General features: G+C 30.9%; 2 protein-coding genes across 2 annotated transcripts; one reads left to right on the top strand and one right to left on the bottom strand.

Moving 5' to 3' along the window:
* Positions 1-398: 398 nt before the first annotated feature.
* LOC108337012 (putative nucleobase-ascorbate transporter 10) lies at positions 399-4,001 on the bottom strand. The gene is made up of 14 exons (XM_017573450.2): positions 3,854-4,001; positions 3,626-3,723; positions 3,369-3,545; positions 3,186-3,286; positions 2,996-3,071; positions 2,852-2,911; positions 2,457-2,641; positions 2,106-2,202; positions 1,902-1,988; positions 1,743-1,801; positions 1,570-1,661; positions 1,211-1,288; positions 961-1,112; positions 399-877 (listed from the first exon to the last, which is right to left on the bottom strand). Exons 1-14 carry the CDS (start codon positions 3,999-4,001, stop codon positions 659-661), a joined length of 1,629 nt encoding a protein of 542 aa, XP_017428939.1. The 3' UTR covers positions 399-658.
* Positions 4,002-12,073: 8,072 nt separating this feature from the next.
* On the top strand, positions 12,074-13,870 carry LOC108337210 (uncharacterized). Its single transcript, XM_017573681.2, has one exon. It carries the CDS (start codon positions 12,188-12,190, stop codon positions 13,523-13,525), a length of 1,338 nt encoding a protein of 445 aa, XP_017429170.1. The 5' UTR covers positions 12,074-12,187; the 3' UTR covers positions 13,526-13,870.
* The last annotated feature ends 3,814 nt before the right edge of the window (positions 13,871-17,684 follow it).

Raw genomic sequence — 17,684 nt, forward strand, 5'->3', positions numbered from 1 at the left:
AAATTTTTAGACTCATTTAACATTATAAATACAATAATTTATTTTTTAGATTATTATTTTACTCTTATAATTAATTAATGTAAAATGAATGTGTTTTTGTATTAAAGAATATTTTTCCTAAACAAAAATAGCTAAAAAAGTGTGGCAGTTAGTCTATTACTAGTAACACAAATAATTTTCTGACAATGCACCACTTACCAATCCACTTTTTAGGGTATTTTAGCTATTAAAAAAAGTTATTTTCTATAGTTGTAAAGGAAAAAAGAGATTAAAGGATAAAATATTGAATGAAAAGTGTGTATGAGATATTGTTGAATGTAATTTAGGAATGGAACATAATATTTTAACAATTTTTTCACAATGTCACTATTTTATTAGTCTATTTGAAATGGATCAATTACAATCTAGTATAGAAAAAATACTGTTAAAGTGATATTTTCCTTCAATAGCACTGACTGACTGAATAGTAGCAAAGATTGGAACATGAAGTAAATGAGATGAACAACATTGCAACAAGTGTGTCATCGAAACATAAGACAGTGAAACCACAGTTTTGACAGGAAGTTGAAAGAAAATGAGGAACCCCATTTGCATTAATGACGGAAATAAAGTGGTGGTGGTGGTGGTGGTGGTGGAGGCGGCGGTGGCGGCGGTGGTACTAAGAGGGTGGAAAAAGCTTGTCAAGTCTGCATGGTAAAGAGTAGAACTCATCACTCTTAACATCTGCGCTGTACAAGCTGAACCTCTCCCACCACTGCAAACTGATGTCTTTACGTGCAGAATCATCTTCACGAGACAGTGTAACATCCAAAACGAAACCAACCAAAGCTGCAACTGTTGTGTGGGACATGAATATGACACTCACAACATCATTCAACTGCACCACATTCATTCAAATCAAATCAAATCAATGAATCATCACAAATTTCAATGATGGGGTTTCGGTTAAAGAGATTTCACCCATAAGGGAATTCCCCCATGCTCCTTCACGTGATAGTATTCTGTGAAATATTGTGGTATGGAGAGGCCCAGGAAGAACGAGAATCCCAACACAAATTTCGTTCTGAAATTGTTCAGGTTACAGAATTGGAGAAAACCAAGCCCCCCAGAAGCTGCGTAATATTCCAAAATGCTATTTAACACTGCCAATTCCCTTTTGCAAACCAACCATAACACCACAATGAATGAATACTAATCAGAGATAACTTACAAACGTAGCCGAATAACACACAGTATAATGCTGCTATAATTGGCATGGGTACTGAAGCAAAAAAGGCTCCCAATTTTCCTAGTTCAAGAGAAAACAGCATGAGTTATCATACTTTAACCAAGAGAATAACAAACTAAGGAAAACATAGCCAATAAAAGAAAATTATAGGTTCGTGAACAATAGTATCAAATCCTGTCATGAAATTTAGTTTCTAATCCCATCATAATTAAGCTAGTTAACAAGTTGAGAGTTGCATATACTGATATCAAATAGTTTTGGCTATGTTAGTATTCAATTTTGGATCTCAAATACTAGTGTCCCACATCTTCTCCAAGACTCTGAAATCATGATTACCATACCGAATATAGAGAAGAAAATCATAAAAGCAGATGATATTTGAACCACTCTTCTGCTTCCTGCTTTTGTCAACGCTAACAAACCAGCATTTTCTCTGAAATACAAGTAAAGCACAATCTGAAAAATACAGGAGGAAAAGGGGCCCCAGGTAAGATAACAAGTTTACAACCCTTACACTGATGCCGTAGACCCTGTTATAGAACCAAACACGCCACTCAGCAAAGCACTTACTCCCTAAAATCACAGTAACAATGACACAAACTACTATGGGTCACACCACAAGTTTTATGAACTGTAGTCAAGGGAGAAAACTGCAAAATTTAGTGAATCCTACCACCCAACCAGCTCCACGGCTGATAACAGATGGTGGCACTGGTGTGGCACTTCCATATCTTGCTGCAGCATAGCATGTACCTGTATACTGCATACAAGTGGTGAATATAAAAAAATTGAAGTTTCAAGGCAAACAAATGGTTAGTACAAGATGAACATTAGATGATTTTTCAGCCCTGAATGAATTAAGGGGTAAAGTGACTACCTCAAAAAAAGAAACGAAGGAAGCAGCGATCATTGCTAAAGCCTCCCCAGCATTGAATGTAGGAGGCCCCCATTGGAAGAAACCCGGAAAATACACCCTGTGTATAAATTCTAAACTTTTACCTCATCTTAAAAAGGCTGAAACTGGTGTAACTCAAACATTTCACATGTTCAAACATTATTAAGCATTTTTGAAGAACTAAGTTTTCATACATACAACATGTGTGTCTCCTATCTCATGAGTTGCTGTTATGTAGCAGTATCTTCTCATTTTCAATCTCATCATTTCTACAATTTTCGTTTATATAACTGATCACTGATTGAGAAAACATGTCTGCACTCAATCTCTTACCATGGAGCGGCTGTAACAAGTCCAGCACGATCAGTGCGGCAATTATTCTGTGTACTTTCTGACTTGTTGTTATACACAGTGCATGAAGTTAGAAACAGTGCGAATAACCATGCAATTGTAACAGTGAAGAGCACCGAATATCGGTCACATATAGGCCTTTTCATGCCAATATAACGATTAAGATACTGCATACACATACATCACTGTTAAACACTTAGATCAAAAAGTTAAAGAATAAATACTCAATGGTTTAAAATCTCTTCGGAATTCTCTGTTTTCGTCCTGAAATTCTTATTTGAAATCCTTTGAGCACATTCCTGTTTTGTAAAAGTTTGATCCACCAAGATCAAGTTGGACAAAGCAAACATGTAAACAACTGTGCAAGACCAACTTGCCTGCGATATGAAAACAAATACAACTAATGTTGGAAGCCCAATTTCAACACATTCTGTCACCTGCAACATTGATTGGAAAATATAGAGGGAGGAAAAGGAATACAAAACTTCTGTCAAACATGAAAATCAAGACATCACAAATACCATTGGGAAACCAAAACGATAGAGGCTGAGTCCTGTGAAAGTTATATAAGGCACTACACTGAGTGGACTGAGGAACCTGAGATGATTGAAGTGGCTAACAGTATTAAAAATGTTGATCAAAAAGTTAGATAGAATAGTTATTAAAAGAAGATTATCAGATGATGAAACCAGCCAAGAAAATCACGCTAACCTGACAGCATTCCTCCAAAAGCCAAAGAATCCAACAGCCATCTGGAAACATGCAGTTATGATCAAGGCACCTTGAATAGCTCTCATTGTCTGAATAAACCTCTGGAAAAATCAAGCATTGAGTCAAAAAATCACTAACAGTAACAGAAGAAAATATAAGAAGCAAAAATAGTATATCACAGACCTCATAAGAATCCGTGTATGAATTGTATCTTCTGGCATGGATAATAGATGTTATAGGTACTATGTAAGTGTATGAACCAACAACTACAATTGGAAGTCGAGTTCCAAACAAGGATTGAAGAAATGTGCTTATTCCAGAAACAAATAAAAGTGTCTGAAACACTCGTGTCTTCTCAGCCTACATTGATCAAAGCATTCAGCTTCATTTCTATATTCAAAATCTCAAAAGCATACAAAAAAAATGAAAAAAGTTCTTACTACTCCTCCACCCATTTGAGGAACAAGCATAGTTGGAATCAGAACGGTAACTCCTAGAGTCAGAAGGAAATGCTGAAATCCCAATAGCACTGCTTCACCTGCATCATGAAGCATATCTCTATCTTTTGCAATGATATGTAAGATTTTGTGTTGTAAATTCCAACAAAAAAATTCAAAGTTTTTATAGTTCTTATTATCATTATTATAAGTAGACAAGAGTGTACTAACGCCATGGAGGAGGACTCTTGATGCAATATTGAACTCCAGGCAATTGTTCATGCACAGCATGTGGCTGCACCTCCTCCACTTTCTTTGCAGCACCTGCATTTTTGTTAGTATCACTTGCATGGTTGCATGCAGCATTATCTTGAGCCATCTTTAACCAGTATCAGATGAAAGAACTTTTTCATCTTCTGAGATGATTGATCATTTTTCTAATATAAGGAGAATTGTATATGAATTCCAATTAATTTCAATTCAGTAACCAAACATTTCAAGATTAATTTGGTTTAATCAGTTACAAGAATTGGAATTATGCACCATTATGTTAATGGTATAAAACGGTCTACAACATTAATATTTTTGTTAAGTGCCATGAAATTATTCCACTGAAAAGTAATTATCACTTTCTTTACCAGGGTTTGGGATTAAAGTATTTTTAAATTTTGAAATCTTACTTGGTTGGATATCTTCTTTTTGGACAATTTCATTGTACTAAACAAATATTAATTTTTGCTTTTAGTTTAAAATTTTATGCTTGTATGCATGGTAGATAATGAAACCAAATAGATTAAAATATATTAAAAAACTATTTTATATTTTTTTAAATAATTACAATAGAGTTTTTATTCCATCTCTCGAAGAAAGATCAAGCAAAATAAATTATACATGTACAAATCCCATTTATAGCTACAAAGTTTGCTATAAATTTTAAAGGTAAATATGTTTTTAGTCTCTCAACTATCAAGCACTTTTGGGTTTAGTCCCTCTTCCAAACTTTGGTTCACTTTACAGAATATTGGCCATGGCTGGTTGAAGATGGAGAAGAAAAGAGTGTCCACAGAAGATGAACCATTGAACGAAGAAGAAAAGGGATTCCAGTTTTGACCCTACAATTTAATGTTTTTTCTTTTAATTTTAGTTAGAGTTACAAACAAACTTAGAATTGGTCTTCACGTGGCACACCGTTAGCCATGTCAGAAAAAAATTAACTCGTTAGGTATGAAAGGCGAAATATTAAAGTTTCCTTATGGACAAGGATCAAAGTGAACTAAAGCTTGAAAGAGAGACTAAACAAAAAACGCTTGATAATTGAGGGACTAAAAACATATTTAACGTGTTTTTCTCACCTCGCCTTTTTTGAGAAGATATTTAGAATCTTATTTAAATGTGTCAAGAAAACATCGTCTTAAATTTACACATTAGATCAGAAGTACCATTGAAATATCTAATCCAAAATATAAACAAAAAAATCATTTTGAATTAGATGTTCATAAATGAAAAATTTTATTTGAAAAATTTTATTTTTTAATTTATATTTTGAATTGGATAATCCGAAACATATTTTTAAATTCAAACTGTATAATAGTTAAAAAAGAAAAAGACATGGAAATAACTTTTAATGAAAGATAATTGAAAGTTATAGATTTTATGGGAGTGCCTGAATCAAAAAAGGGGAGTGGGGAAAGAAACGACCATCATCCAATGACTCCTTCTTCCTCCAAGTCTTGATTTCTGGCACCTATAGTCCAAATTGTCTAAAACTACCTTTTTAAGTTGTACAATTTGAAAACAGATGATGATGTAGTCTCGAGTAAATTACATTTTCAGTTTGTAAATTATGGAATTCATTTAATGCTTTACAAATGTAATCACGAATTAAATAATCTATAGATATATTTTAAATTCGTATTATATTTACAGATTGGGTTTTTAAAACAACTTATAAATTCTTTAATCCACAAGTTAAACTTAGAATTTTGAATTCCACGATCCAAAATTATTCTATCGTGATAAATCCATTGTCGTTACTGTTGAGTCTATCGAAGAGGAAGTTCCCTCTTTATTCAAAACCTTAAAAATGTTTTATTTTTTCATTTCTATCTAATGTGAAAGTTGGATTCACACTTGGATATCCAACCATTATCAATTATATGATCCGAAATGTCATAATTTATTTTTTAATCATGTTATCCCTCACTTCACTAGATATAAAATTATTATTTTGAATTGTTAAATCCTTTATCACAATCCACAAATAACTCCTGTACCACTGTCACATTTGCTATTTCTATGTTACTTTCAAAGAAATCAAAAACTTATTAATAAGAGTTAACTAACTTTATAGCCTACTATACCATATGAGGAATGAGCTACCATCAAGACCGGTTATAAATTAAAACAATTAATCTTGACTAACTAAAAGATAAAATGTGATTATTTATATTTTCAATTAGATATAATTAAGTTGATATTAATAAAAAAATTACTTAAAAATCTATAAATACATATATTTGAAGTAAAGAGATAAGTAATTTGGATTTATTAATGATTTCTGGACGTATTTTCTAGATTATTTAAACAAACAATTGTTCTAAGACTTGAATTTCAGGACAGTTTTTGCATTCCAAATAACTTATCAAATTTTAGATTATTGATATCGATCCTATATCTTGAAATGTACAAAACATTTACTTAAATGAATTATAAATAAGAAAAGACAAAATAAACATTTTAAAGAAATGGAGGATGATGAAAAAGAATATGGAGAAGAAAATGATGGTGATGTTATGTTATTTCGTGTGTAATAAATATTCTTCGTAAAACTGGTAGGCATCATCACATTAGCCTCTAAAACTAAAAAACTATTAAATGAATTTGTAAATATTAAATAAATTCTTTAAGTTTAATATACAATAATAGTATAAATTATACTGAGCTAATTACTATTAAATATGATAATATTTTGTTTTATCCATCGTCTACCAAACAAGATGCTGGAAAAAATCACTTCCTATAACTAAAAACATATGTTGTGTTGTTGTTTATGTTATATACTTGTTCACCCATACCTTAAGCATGCTTCTGTTACAGGGAAAGTTTAAATTTAATGGAATTACATACTTTTACTATCTAAAGGAGGGAATTTTGGTTCATGATATCAATACTATTAAAACATTTGAGTTGGTATTTTATAAAAGTTCTTGTTAAAACCATGTTATTTATTTCATTAAATTAAAATTTAATTATTATTTTATATATTAATGTGTGAAAAATATTGAAACAAAAATTGCGCAGAGGGAAAAATATCTTAAAGTAAGAGAAGATTTGTCTCGTCTATAAAATTGACATTGAACTGTCACGACACCAGCAATTATTAACATAGTTTTTCGAAAAAGGCAAAGTAAAAAACTGTATGATATACATTATTAAAAAAAAACTCTTTCAAAATATGTTTGAAGTGTTAATATTTGTTAAAGCGAAGTTAATGTGAATTTATGATTTATTTTATGTTTTGAGTGTGAGGTATTATCGAAAACATTAGACATAATGACTGTGAATTTTTTATTTTATTATGATATTGAGATTGAAATAGTGTCTTATTTGTAATTATTGATTTGATTAATGAAAAGCTAGTGCGAATATTCATTTAAAAACGACAATTATCAATTGGACCGAGATAGTAGGGCCACTATTCATGAGAGACAAAACTTAATAAAAACTTTCTACACGTGTTCTTTGACATCTGAGAACTCATATGGGCATGGAATCTTTTAAAAAAAGTTAAATATGATTTTAATTTCTTAAAATTAAATTAATATTCGTTTCTCTTTTTCAAATTTTAATTCAAACTCTTTTCAAAACAAATTTAAATTTTCTGTTTATATACTTATACAACTGATACTCTACTTAAATTCAAACTCTATTTAAAGTCTCGTGAATAGGAATGATGAAAGGGAGTTTGTATGGTAAAAATAGTGGCCTTATAACCTATTTTAAAAGAAAGCTATGAAAAACAAAAATGGAGGTGTGTTAAAAGAATACGTATTGGGCCACAAACATATTAGAGAAGATGTAAAAATAAGATGAGAGAGATGTAAAAAGAAAAACAAGTGATGTGAATATTATTATATTTTTTTAAATGGGTTTTATAAAACTGGTTTGATTTTTTTTAACTAGATGATTTTAATAAATTCTCTTTTTGTAGTTTTCTTTTCCTTTTTTATCTTCTTTGTTCTTTTTTTTCCTAATTTTTTAATAAATTCCAATTTTTTAATTTGTTTATTATTATTTTTTCTGCATATTATTATTTCAAAAGAATTATTTAAATACTTGTATTTTTGAAAAAGAAATTTTATTTATCTCAACGAAATTATTTAATATTGAAGTTTGAATGTTGTAACTTCAGTTATTCATATTACCATTTGAAAATCATTTATCACCAATGAAATAAAAGATTAAGAATGTGTTGTTTATTCTCGTGGTAAAAACATAAAAGCAATTGATGTAATTACCTTTTAAATTTAAGGCATTCTTATAAAGTGTTTCAAATAAATGTTTTGATCTTCCTCATGTAAGAAAAGAACTACTAAAATCACTAAAAACTGCTGTCATACTTTCTTTCCATACATTCCATTGATCAATATCAATTTTGACAAGAAAATAATTACGTAAGTCTTTTAATTTAGGTATAATATAACTTAAATTATGGGCAGTATCTTATTTTTGATATTCAATTTTTATTGATTAATATACTATATGAAAAACTTGAAAACTCTTTAAGGCTTTTGTCATTACATTGAAATAATCTTTTAATTTCTGAGTCAATGATTTCTAATATCATTACAATTATTAATATTTTAATAAATGTTTAGGTTTAATTAGTATTTTCATCAGATAGTAAAATTTATTTAATGTGATCTGTTGATTTTTTTTTTCTATTTAATCCTCATTTTATTTAAAATGATTCAATATAGATTTTTTTCATTAAATTACAAGTTAGTTTTGTTTTTTTCTTTTGTCTTCATCTTCAATCTTATTCCACCACCTCCTCTTTTTCTAATCCCATCACACTTACTCTTCTCTTTTTTTTAACCATAAGATAACACTTCATATAACATGACTTTTCCTTCTTTCTATTCCATTGATCAAAAGAAATCTAACAATTTTCTCTTTCAGTTTTGTTATTAAAGGAAGCAAATAGAAGATGAAAGAAGAAACCAAATGAATTTTTTTATTTATTTATAAGATTACTTAATTGCAAAATTAATTCTTATATGAAATTATTATGATCAATTTTAAATGATTTTTGAATTGCTTCTTGTACTTTGATAGATAATTTCATGGGATTCCTTGCGATGTTTACATGAAGTTATGTATGAATGAAAAGTTGTAGAAAAGAGTTATAAGGAGGAACTTCTCATTGGTGATTTAAAGTGTTGCTAGTATGAATATAGGAAACTCAGTCTTTAGGGTTATTCTGAAACTCTAATGATTAGTCATTCTCAATTAGAGAAAATTGATACATGTGGTGAGAGTAGCAGAAGATATTAGTCTAAGTGCTTCTAGTATGGCTTAAGACGCGATACAGACTAACTTTGTGAGTGTAATAAGGTGAAATTCATTAACAGTAACTTTATAAAGTAGAGGTCACCACATACAATCCATCATAACTCAACATTCTTCCTAAATTCAGATAGTCTCACTTTCAATCTTGTTTTTTCATTAAATTACAAGTTAGTTTTGTTTTTTTCTTTTGTCTCCACCTTCAATCTTATTCCACCACCTCCTCTTTTCCTAGTCCCACCTCACTTATTGTGCTCTTTTCTTTTTAAACAGAATCAACATAAGATAACACTTTATAAGACATGACTTTTCCTCCTTTCTATTCTATTGATCAAAAGAAATCTAACAATTTTTTCTTTCAGAGTTGTTTTTAAAGAAAGCAAATAGAAGATGAAAGAAGAAATCAAATGATTTTTTATTTATTTATAACATTACTTAATTACAAAATTAATTCCTATATGAAATTATGATAAATTTCAAATAATTTTCAAAGTAAAATTATTTAGTTGCTAAAATAAACTTTAAATATGATATGTATAAAAAGTTGTTATATGGTAAAATCTAATAATTTGGTTGATAAAACATTCTCATTGTGTTTAGATATAACTTTTAATAATTTTTTAACTTAGATAATAAATACCGTGGAGCTTAGTTGCCATCGGATATCTTTATAAAAAAATAAATATTTTTATTCATTCTAAAAATAACTTGACCATACAAAATATTTTTAAAAATTTAAATATATAAAGAAAATACTTATATAAATTTATAATTTCATATTTTATTAGGTATTTTAATTTATATTAAAATGCATTTAGGGATGATAATAACTCTTTAATGGGAAATTATTAGTCAAATTGCCAGTTTATATATGATCCCAATTGATCTTTTGACTAAGATAATGAAATTAACATGCTATTGCCTTAATATTCTAAATTAGAAAACCAAGTTAAATTTTGAAAAGAAAATTGAAATATTTAATTAAAAAATAATTGTTCAAATTCTATCAACATCCTTTCTTTGTCATTTCAATATATTTAACATATATATAGTGCATATTAAGAAGAAAAAGACATCCCATATAGAAATTAGGAAATATTAGTGCATCATATTAAATTAAAAGGGCAAGAAGAAACATAAAAGAACAATATTAGTAAAATTGAAGTAATTATTTATTGAGAAATTAACATAAATTTTCTTAAAATATTTTAATAGATAAAACCGTGTTAATATATATCAATATATCACATAATAATTACATTATCAAATATCATATTTTATTATGAATTAGTTTTAACTGAGGTTCATAACTGTACAGTAATTTTTATTTTCATTCACCCTACTTGTATCATTATTTTGTATTATATCATTTATTATATACGTAGAGAGAGAAAACATGTATTTATTATAGTGTAAAATGTTTTACATTTCTAATTACAAAAAGTACTATACATAATAAACTAATTATCAATTTTTAACAGTGTTACTTAAAGAAGTTAGTAACTTTACCTTTATACTTTTTCTTTGTCATCATCTGAATGTTAAGCTGATGTTAATTAGTATTATCAGTATAATCTTCTTCCTCAATAACTTTACAACTTATTGGTCTGCACTTCAAAGATACATTATACTATATTTATTTAAAGGGGGTAAACCTTGTAAACTAGAGAACAACACTCTATTGTACCTTAACAAGACAACTTGAGACAGTTTTACTAGGAATTTTTTGTTCTGGATTCTGTAACGACACGTTGAAACAGTTTTATGGAGAATTTCTGGTTCTAAATTCTTGGAGGACACGTTCAAACAGTTTTATGAGAGATTTCTGATTCTAGTAAATTCGGTAAATTTAAGGACACGCGTTAGAAAGAGATTTATGAGAAATTTCTGATTCTAGATTCTTTAACGACACGTTGAAACAATTTTATGAGAAATTCATTGTTCTGAATTCTTTAACTCATTCGAGGAAAGGTTAGATTAAAGGGAACGTTGAGAATGACCGAGTAAGAGGATGTCGGGTTGCGACGTGGCCGAAATGCAGCATGATAAACCTATGGAAACTCAAAGTTGAAGAGTGAAAGACAGTAAGTATATATATAGACTATGTAGCAGAAAAGTAGTTGTAACGTTTTTTTTGTTGTATCACGCGGGGGTACTAATAATAAGGGTAGAAAGAAATAATGGATGTGTGAGTGGTGGTAGATGAGAGTTGAAAAGAGTGAAAAATACATATATATATTTACTGTCATTTCTTGAGATTGATTTCATAAGAGTGATGAGTTGGCTTGGCCAATAGAGGCTCTCCAATGAGAGTGAATGTCATTGATTGCATGTAATGGGAAAAGGTGGAAGAGACATGTGTAGAAACAACAAATGTAACCGACTGCAAAGGGGAAGTGTTTGATGAAAGTAGGGAAAAAGACAGAGGGACCAAACCAATCCTAATAGGTGTTTTCATGCATGGCACTCTAAACCACACGCGTTATCATCACAGACCCTTTTCGTAAATAAGACCGAAATTTACCTCATTGGTCTCACAAATTGAGCCTCCCTCTTCATAAATGAGAGCATCTCTTACCTTTCAAAAAAATTACCCTATTCACAGCACTACACTACACTGTGCACAATGCTGCATGCTTATCCAATACCCTTATTACCAATAGAATCACCATGCATGGTCCCACTTTCACAGTCCAATCCCCACATCTCTTCCTTCTTGAGACACCCAACACGTACCCACACCACAGTTACAAGTGTCATTTTCTCCTTCCTTCTCCCTTCATGTTGCCTACCTCTCATTGGCTTCTTATCAATACCTCAGTGCCACCAAACACTCTTTTCACTCTCTCCCCTTCACCTCCCCACACCCTAACCCTCCTCACTTCCTTTATAACCCTCCCCATTTCCCCCTCTCTTCTTCACAATGCTCCCCACACTAGCTCTATAGAAGCATCCTCTCTCCTCTCTCCTTCTGCACTTTTTTCTCAAGCCGAAACCATGATCAAGACCTTGAATCCTTACCCCAACCCAGCAAAAACTGCTGAGATCATGTCTAGGTACAGACCTATAGCTCCCAAGCCTGAAACTCCCAACTCCATGACCGAGGGCTCTTCCTCTCTCCCCAAGCAATCTCCTTACCTTAGGAACTTATGGCCCCAGTTGCAAGCCAGGCCTACCAGAACCAGAAAGAGAGGTAGAACTCCTTTCACACTCCCTTCCTCCCTCAAGAGACCGAGAACACATTTCTTTGGATTTTGTCCCCCTTATCATGTAACCTCCCCAGCAAAGAACCTTTCCTTACAGGGTTTTGCTCCTTCACCACTCCCTCTTCCCCATCCCAGCCATGCACATCCCAGCCATGGACATCCCAGCCATGGACATCCCAGCCATGGACTTCCCAGCCATGGACATCCCAGCCATGGACATCCCAGCCATGGATATCCCAGCCATGGACATCCCAGCCATGGACTTCCCAGCCATGGACTTCCCAGCCATGGACTTCCCAGCCATGGACATCCCAGCCATGGACATCCCAACCATGGACATCCCAACCATGGACATCCCAACCATGGACATCCCAACCATGGACATCCAAACCATGGACATGCAGTTGGAGTGCTCAATCGCAACATGCAAACAAACACTGTCATCAGTCCTAGTTTGGTGACACTTCCTCTTCTTCCTTGTTCTCCTGGAGGTCCTGCACCCAAACTGGACTCCATAACAACAACAATGAAGCCCTGTGGGGGAGGGGTGATAGATTTGAACACCAAACTGAGTGTTCCTGAGGAGAGAGATCTCTTGCAACAGCTGCAGAAGCCAGTTTCCAACAATGTTATACAGCCTCTGCCAGTTCGTCCCATTGGCTCTTCCATAACTGTTGTGTGCATCGGTGAAGACACAGCTCTGCCATCTGTGCCTCGAACCCCAAAAGGGTCTCGTCAGGTGGAAAAAGAGGTTGAATCTGAGGCCTTGCCGGTTGTCATATCAGACTCAAAGCACAGGGTGAGGATGGCAAATTCTGCATACAAGGAGATGGTGGGTCAGCCACGGTGTCCTTGGCTCGAGTCTATGGTGAACGTTGGTGCCGGAAATCTGCCATGCAAGAGGATCAGTGGGGATGTAGCACTGCATCTTTGCGACTCAAACTTTCCAACTTCTGCAAACGGATTCTCTTGCTGGGTGAGGATAGAATGGGAAAGTGAGCTGAAGAAGTGCAGTGTTAACGCCTTCTGTGACGTTATGAAGTTGGCCTGTGAATCCAGGGACTACCTCTTCACATGGAGGTTCCACACTCGTGCCAGGGAAGCTCCTAAGCCAAGTTGCACCGCTTGAAAAAGTTGAAATCAATATCGCAATGAATGCACATACTGTTCTACTCGAGTCTCTCTAGTATCATGATTACCTTTCTTTTCTACTATCATACATATATTTATATGTATATGTATGCACATAAGTATTAGGGAGATGATCGAACACAGTTTCTATGTTTCTTTAGTATAATGTCATCAAGAACTAGTAAGTGCTTGATTAGTATTATTTACTAATAAGTTATGTTTATGTTTCGATGAATCCCTCTCTAAGAAGTCCTTCTGGAGAGGAGAACATCAGAAAAAATAAATAAGTCAGTACTATTGTAAGTTGTTTCGCAGAAAATAAAAAACTGCTTTTATTTCTTCATTGTAAGTTGTTTCGCAGAAAATAAAAAACTGCTTTTATTTCTTCGTTAGCTGTTTTTTACATTTTTATTCTTAAAAGAGGTATATAAATCCGGGGCACACTTTCACACGAACAAAAGAACATAGAATGGGGAAATTGCACCGTTTTTTCTGTCAGTTTTGCCGAATGAAACTGTCATTATTTCATGGTATTAATTGGGATGTAATAAAGAGAGTTGAAGAAGATGATAAAAACAAGGTGGTGAGACGGAGACGTTACTGCCTCGGTTTTTAAGGTGATCTTTATCAGACCTGAGGGAGAAAATCTGGAAAAAAGGGAAATTTAATGCCAGGGGTTTAAGGGAAAGTAAAGAAACATGCACTTGCACACCATTTTCATGTTCCATGAACAGACAAGAAAGGTTTTTGAAGCACTGAGGAAGAGACACGTTTTAAATAAGCTTGCAAGTGATGAAGAAGGAGCAATATCATTCTCACCTTCAAAAGTGATGCGTGAGGCTGCTTAGTTTTACGTTAAAAGAAGTGCATCAGATCACGAGAGGAACAAAGAAAACATGACCTAATTAGTCATACGACAAGTAATTAATGCCGTGTCATCAAGTGTGTTTAATTAATGTGTAGCTTAATCAGAAAACTTAACGGTAATGCAGATCTCTACGAATGCAGACATGGCACACATGCACAGGCTCGTCAAACAGAAGATGTCTAAAAAGACAAGTGTCAGCAGAAAAGATAGCGAAAGCGAAATGTTTTTCCTCGAACATGCATGTTAATGCAAACTTTAACCTCCAAAAGGTAAACAAGATTATGAAATAATCACCAAGTAAATGGGTAGAAGGATCGAGAAATTATGAAAAACAAGGCTCTGAAACTACATCGCTGTCAATTCTGAGAACTGCATACATCTGTAGGCAAGTGTTCTCTAACCATTTGTTATGGATATTCCCACCCACTGTGACAATGAAAGAAAAGGTGATATTTTTTTAATATTATTTTGAATTATTATATTCCTATCCATTTTTAAATCTCGAAAATATTCTTGAAGAGATTCTTACAAAGTGATATTTTTCATTACATATGGATGAGATCTAGTGAAGTTTGTGTTTTTGTTGATTCTTTTTAATAAAGCTCTTCATACTTAACCTAGATAAATACATAGTATAAAATATTTTATGTAAAAAAAATTATTTCATATAAACTACTCTTAACCTCTAATCGATTATTATTTTTCTCAATTATTTTTTAAAAAAAATACAGGTAAAGAATGTAGGGGCTAAGAATATGCTAAAAAAAATTGAGGTATTAAGCCCTCTCCATTAAAACTACACAAAGACTTTAATCGATAAGGACATATCAATGATAAAACAAAATAAATTAGGACATATCAATGTTCAATGCTTTAATCGATAACAAGAAAATAGTGAATGAAGGTTTTGTAAAACTATTATTTTTCATATGCTTTACTACATTGGGAAGTCAATTTTGTGTCAGTGTATTCTCACCATGGACCATGTGGGAATTCATTTATAAATATTTTTGATCTTGGAAGTTTAATTCGGGCTTTAATCATTAAGGCCTTAATCATCACTAAACTTTCATATTTTGTTCCTATTAAAACATGTTAAATTTGACTTAATAAACTTATCAAAATGTATAATATGTGGGTAAAATTTGACAATATATATTTAGTATTGTTTGCAGCTTGAAAACCATGAAGATAATGAATAGCATAAAGACCATGAAAATAATAAAGATAATGAAATGTGTTATGCATTACAAAAATAATTTTAATTATATTATCTTTTAACTTTTTAACTTTGAAAGGTTTCCTTAATGACTTCATAATTGTTATTTTAATCATGTAATTTGAACTCTAACATTCATATATATATATATCATAAACTTATTAATTTTATGTTGAAACACATAAAAAGCACTTAAAAAAATGCAATCGTACTTATAATGAACAACATTCAGAAAGAAAAATTTATGATGATGATGATCCTAGTATTGCCAGCCATATATGCATAATAGATCCAAGTGCTAAAGTTTAGAAAGTTTGATCTGGCAATAAAATAAAATTTGAAGGTTTCAAGAGATCATATATATAACTGTTACTATATAGTAGTCATGCTAGTACATATGCATGCTTCCAAAAGTTCAAAGCAGAACACAGAATTGTTTTCAATTCTTCCAAACTTTGGCTTAGCCTTGTTCTGATACAGTTTGGTGGGGGCATTACAATCCGCTGGCACATCCATCATTAAACAAAGAATAATGACACATTTACATTTATTGACACACCTTACAAAAACAAAAATAAGAGAGTAATGGTACCATACCATACTTTTACATTCATTTGATACATAGTATAAGGATAAAATGGTAATAAAAATTTAAATTTTTGTATTTTTTAAGAAAGAAGACAATAAAAAATAAGAAATGATAGTGCCAAATGAATGTAAAAATTTATGTGTCAAAATATCATTTTTCAAAATAAAATCGTCATAAAAAAAACATAAAAATGATATTTGACACACACACATACACACACATATATATATATACATATATATATATATATATATATATATATATATATATATTACATTAATTTGACATCATCATTTTTTATTTTTTGAAAAATTACAAATTTAAGTTCACTCTTTTATAACTATTTAATAGTTGTAACTGTGTCAAATGAATATAAATGTGTGTTATTCTATTATTACTAAAAAAAAGTAACAAATTTTTATATTTAAAAAGAGCAAGGCTAGCATGACACATATTGACATTCATTTGACACATCTAACAAGGATAAAATGGTATTAAAAATGTAATTTTTTGTAGTTTTTCGAAAAAAAGAAAATAAAAAGCAAGAAAGGATAGTGTCAAATTAACTTAAAAAATTATGTGTGTCAAAGTATCATTTTTCATTTTAAAAAAGTAACGGTACTTTGACACAGGAAAACGATAAATACATTCATCTTACACGAATAAATAATAATATTTTGATTATAATTATATTATTTTTTTAATTCAAAATCATTATTATATTATTATATTATTAAAAATCGTGTCAAATGAATGTTTTCTTAGTGTCAAACTAACTTTTTTCTTAAAAAAATAATAAAAATTAAAAAAGAGTAATATCACCTTAATTAAAAAAAATTGTGTGTTAAATTATCATTTTCAGTAATAGTCATAAGAAATAATACAACAATTAGATCATATAAATTAATTTTAACTTGAACAATTTCTTCTAAAATTTGTTATATAAAAGTCATGTGCACGGCTTGATGGAATAAACAAGGTAAAATATACTAACTTTTGTCTTTTTTTTGTTTTGCGTACAAGACAATAGTAAGTTTCAAAGTGATTAGTTTGTTAATGAAAAATCAAATTGTATGAATATCACACTGTAAGATTTTGGTTGCAAGTGCATTTGATTTTGGTTAAAGAGTAAAATAATAGACAAGCAAGTGATAAAGGAAAAATTAAGATAAAACACTCTTAAGAGGTGAAACTACTTGAATTTAAATACTCAACTCAATAAAAAGTTAAATTGTAGAAAGCAGATACTATATTAATTAGAAAGACAATCCATATAGAATATGATATCAATATATTTACAAAATTATATGTATCTAACATTGATTTATTAATATTATATATTCGAGAGGAAAATCAATGTTTTGCAGTAATGTTGTTTTACTTCCAATTTTCAAATGCATATAAATCATTAATAAATATATCACCTTTTATTTATTTATTTATATATAATTTAATCCTTTCACATACTTTATGGTTGATGT

This window comes from Vigna angularis, chromosome 7 (genome assembly GCF_016808095.1).
Source record: "Vigna angularis cultivar LongXiaoDou No.4 chromosome 7, ASM1680809v1, whole genome shotgun sequence".
NCBI classification, from domain to species: domain Eukaryota; kingdom Viridiplantae; phylum Streptophyta; class Magnoliopsida; order Fabales; family Fabaceae; genus Vigna; species Vigna angularis.

Bases quoted from the DNA above. Each gene is read 5' to 3' on its own strand.
- LOC108337210 (XM_017573681.2), top strand. From the start codon at position 12,188: ATGATCAAGACCTTGAATCCTTACCCCAACCCAGCAAAAACTGCTGAG.
- LOC108337012 (XM_017573450.2), bottom strand. From the start codon at position 4,001: ATGGCTCAAGATAATGCTGCATGCAACCATGCAAGTGATACTAACAAA. The intron at 1,662-1,742 runs GTAAGGGTTGTA...CTTGTATTTCAG, and splicing joins ACAGGGTCTACGGCATCAGT to AGAAAATGCTGGTTTGTTAG. The intron at 878-960 runs GTGAAATCTCTT...AATGTGGTGCAG, and splicing joins ATGGGGGAATTCCCTTATGG to TTGAATGATGTTGTGAGTGT.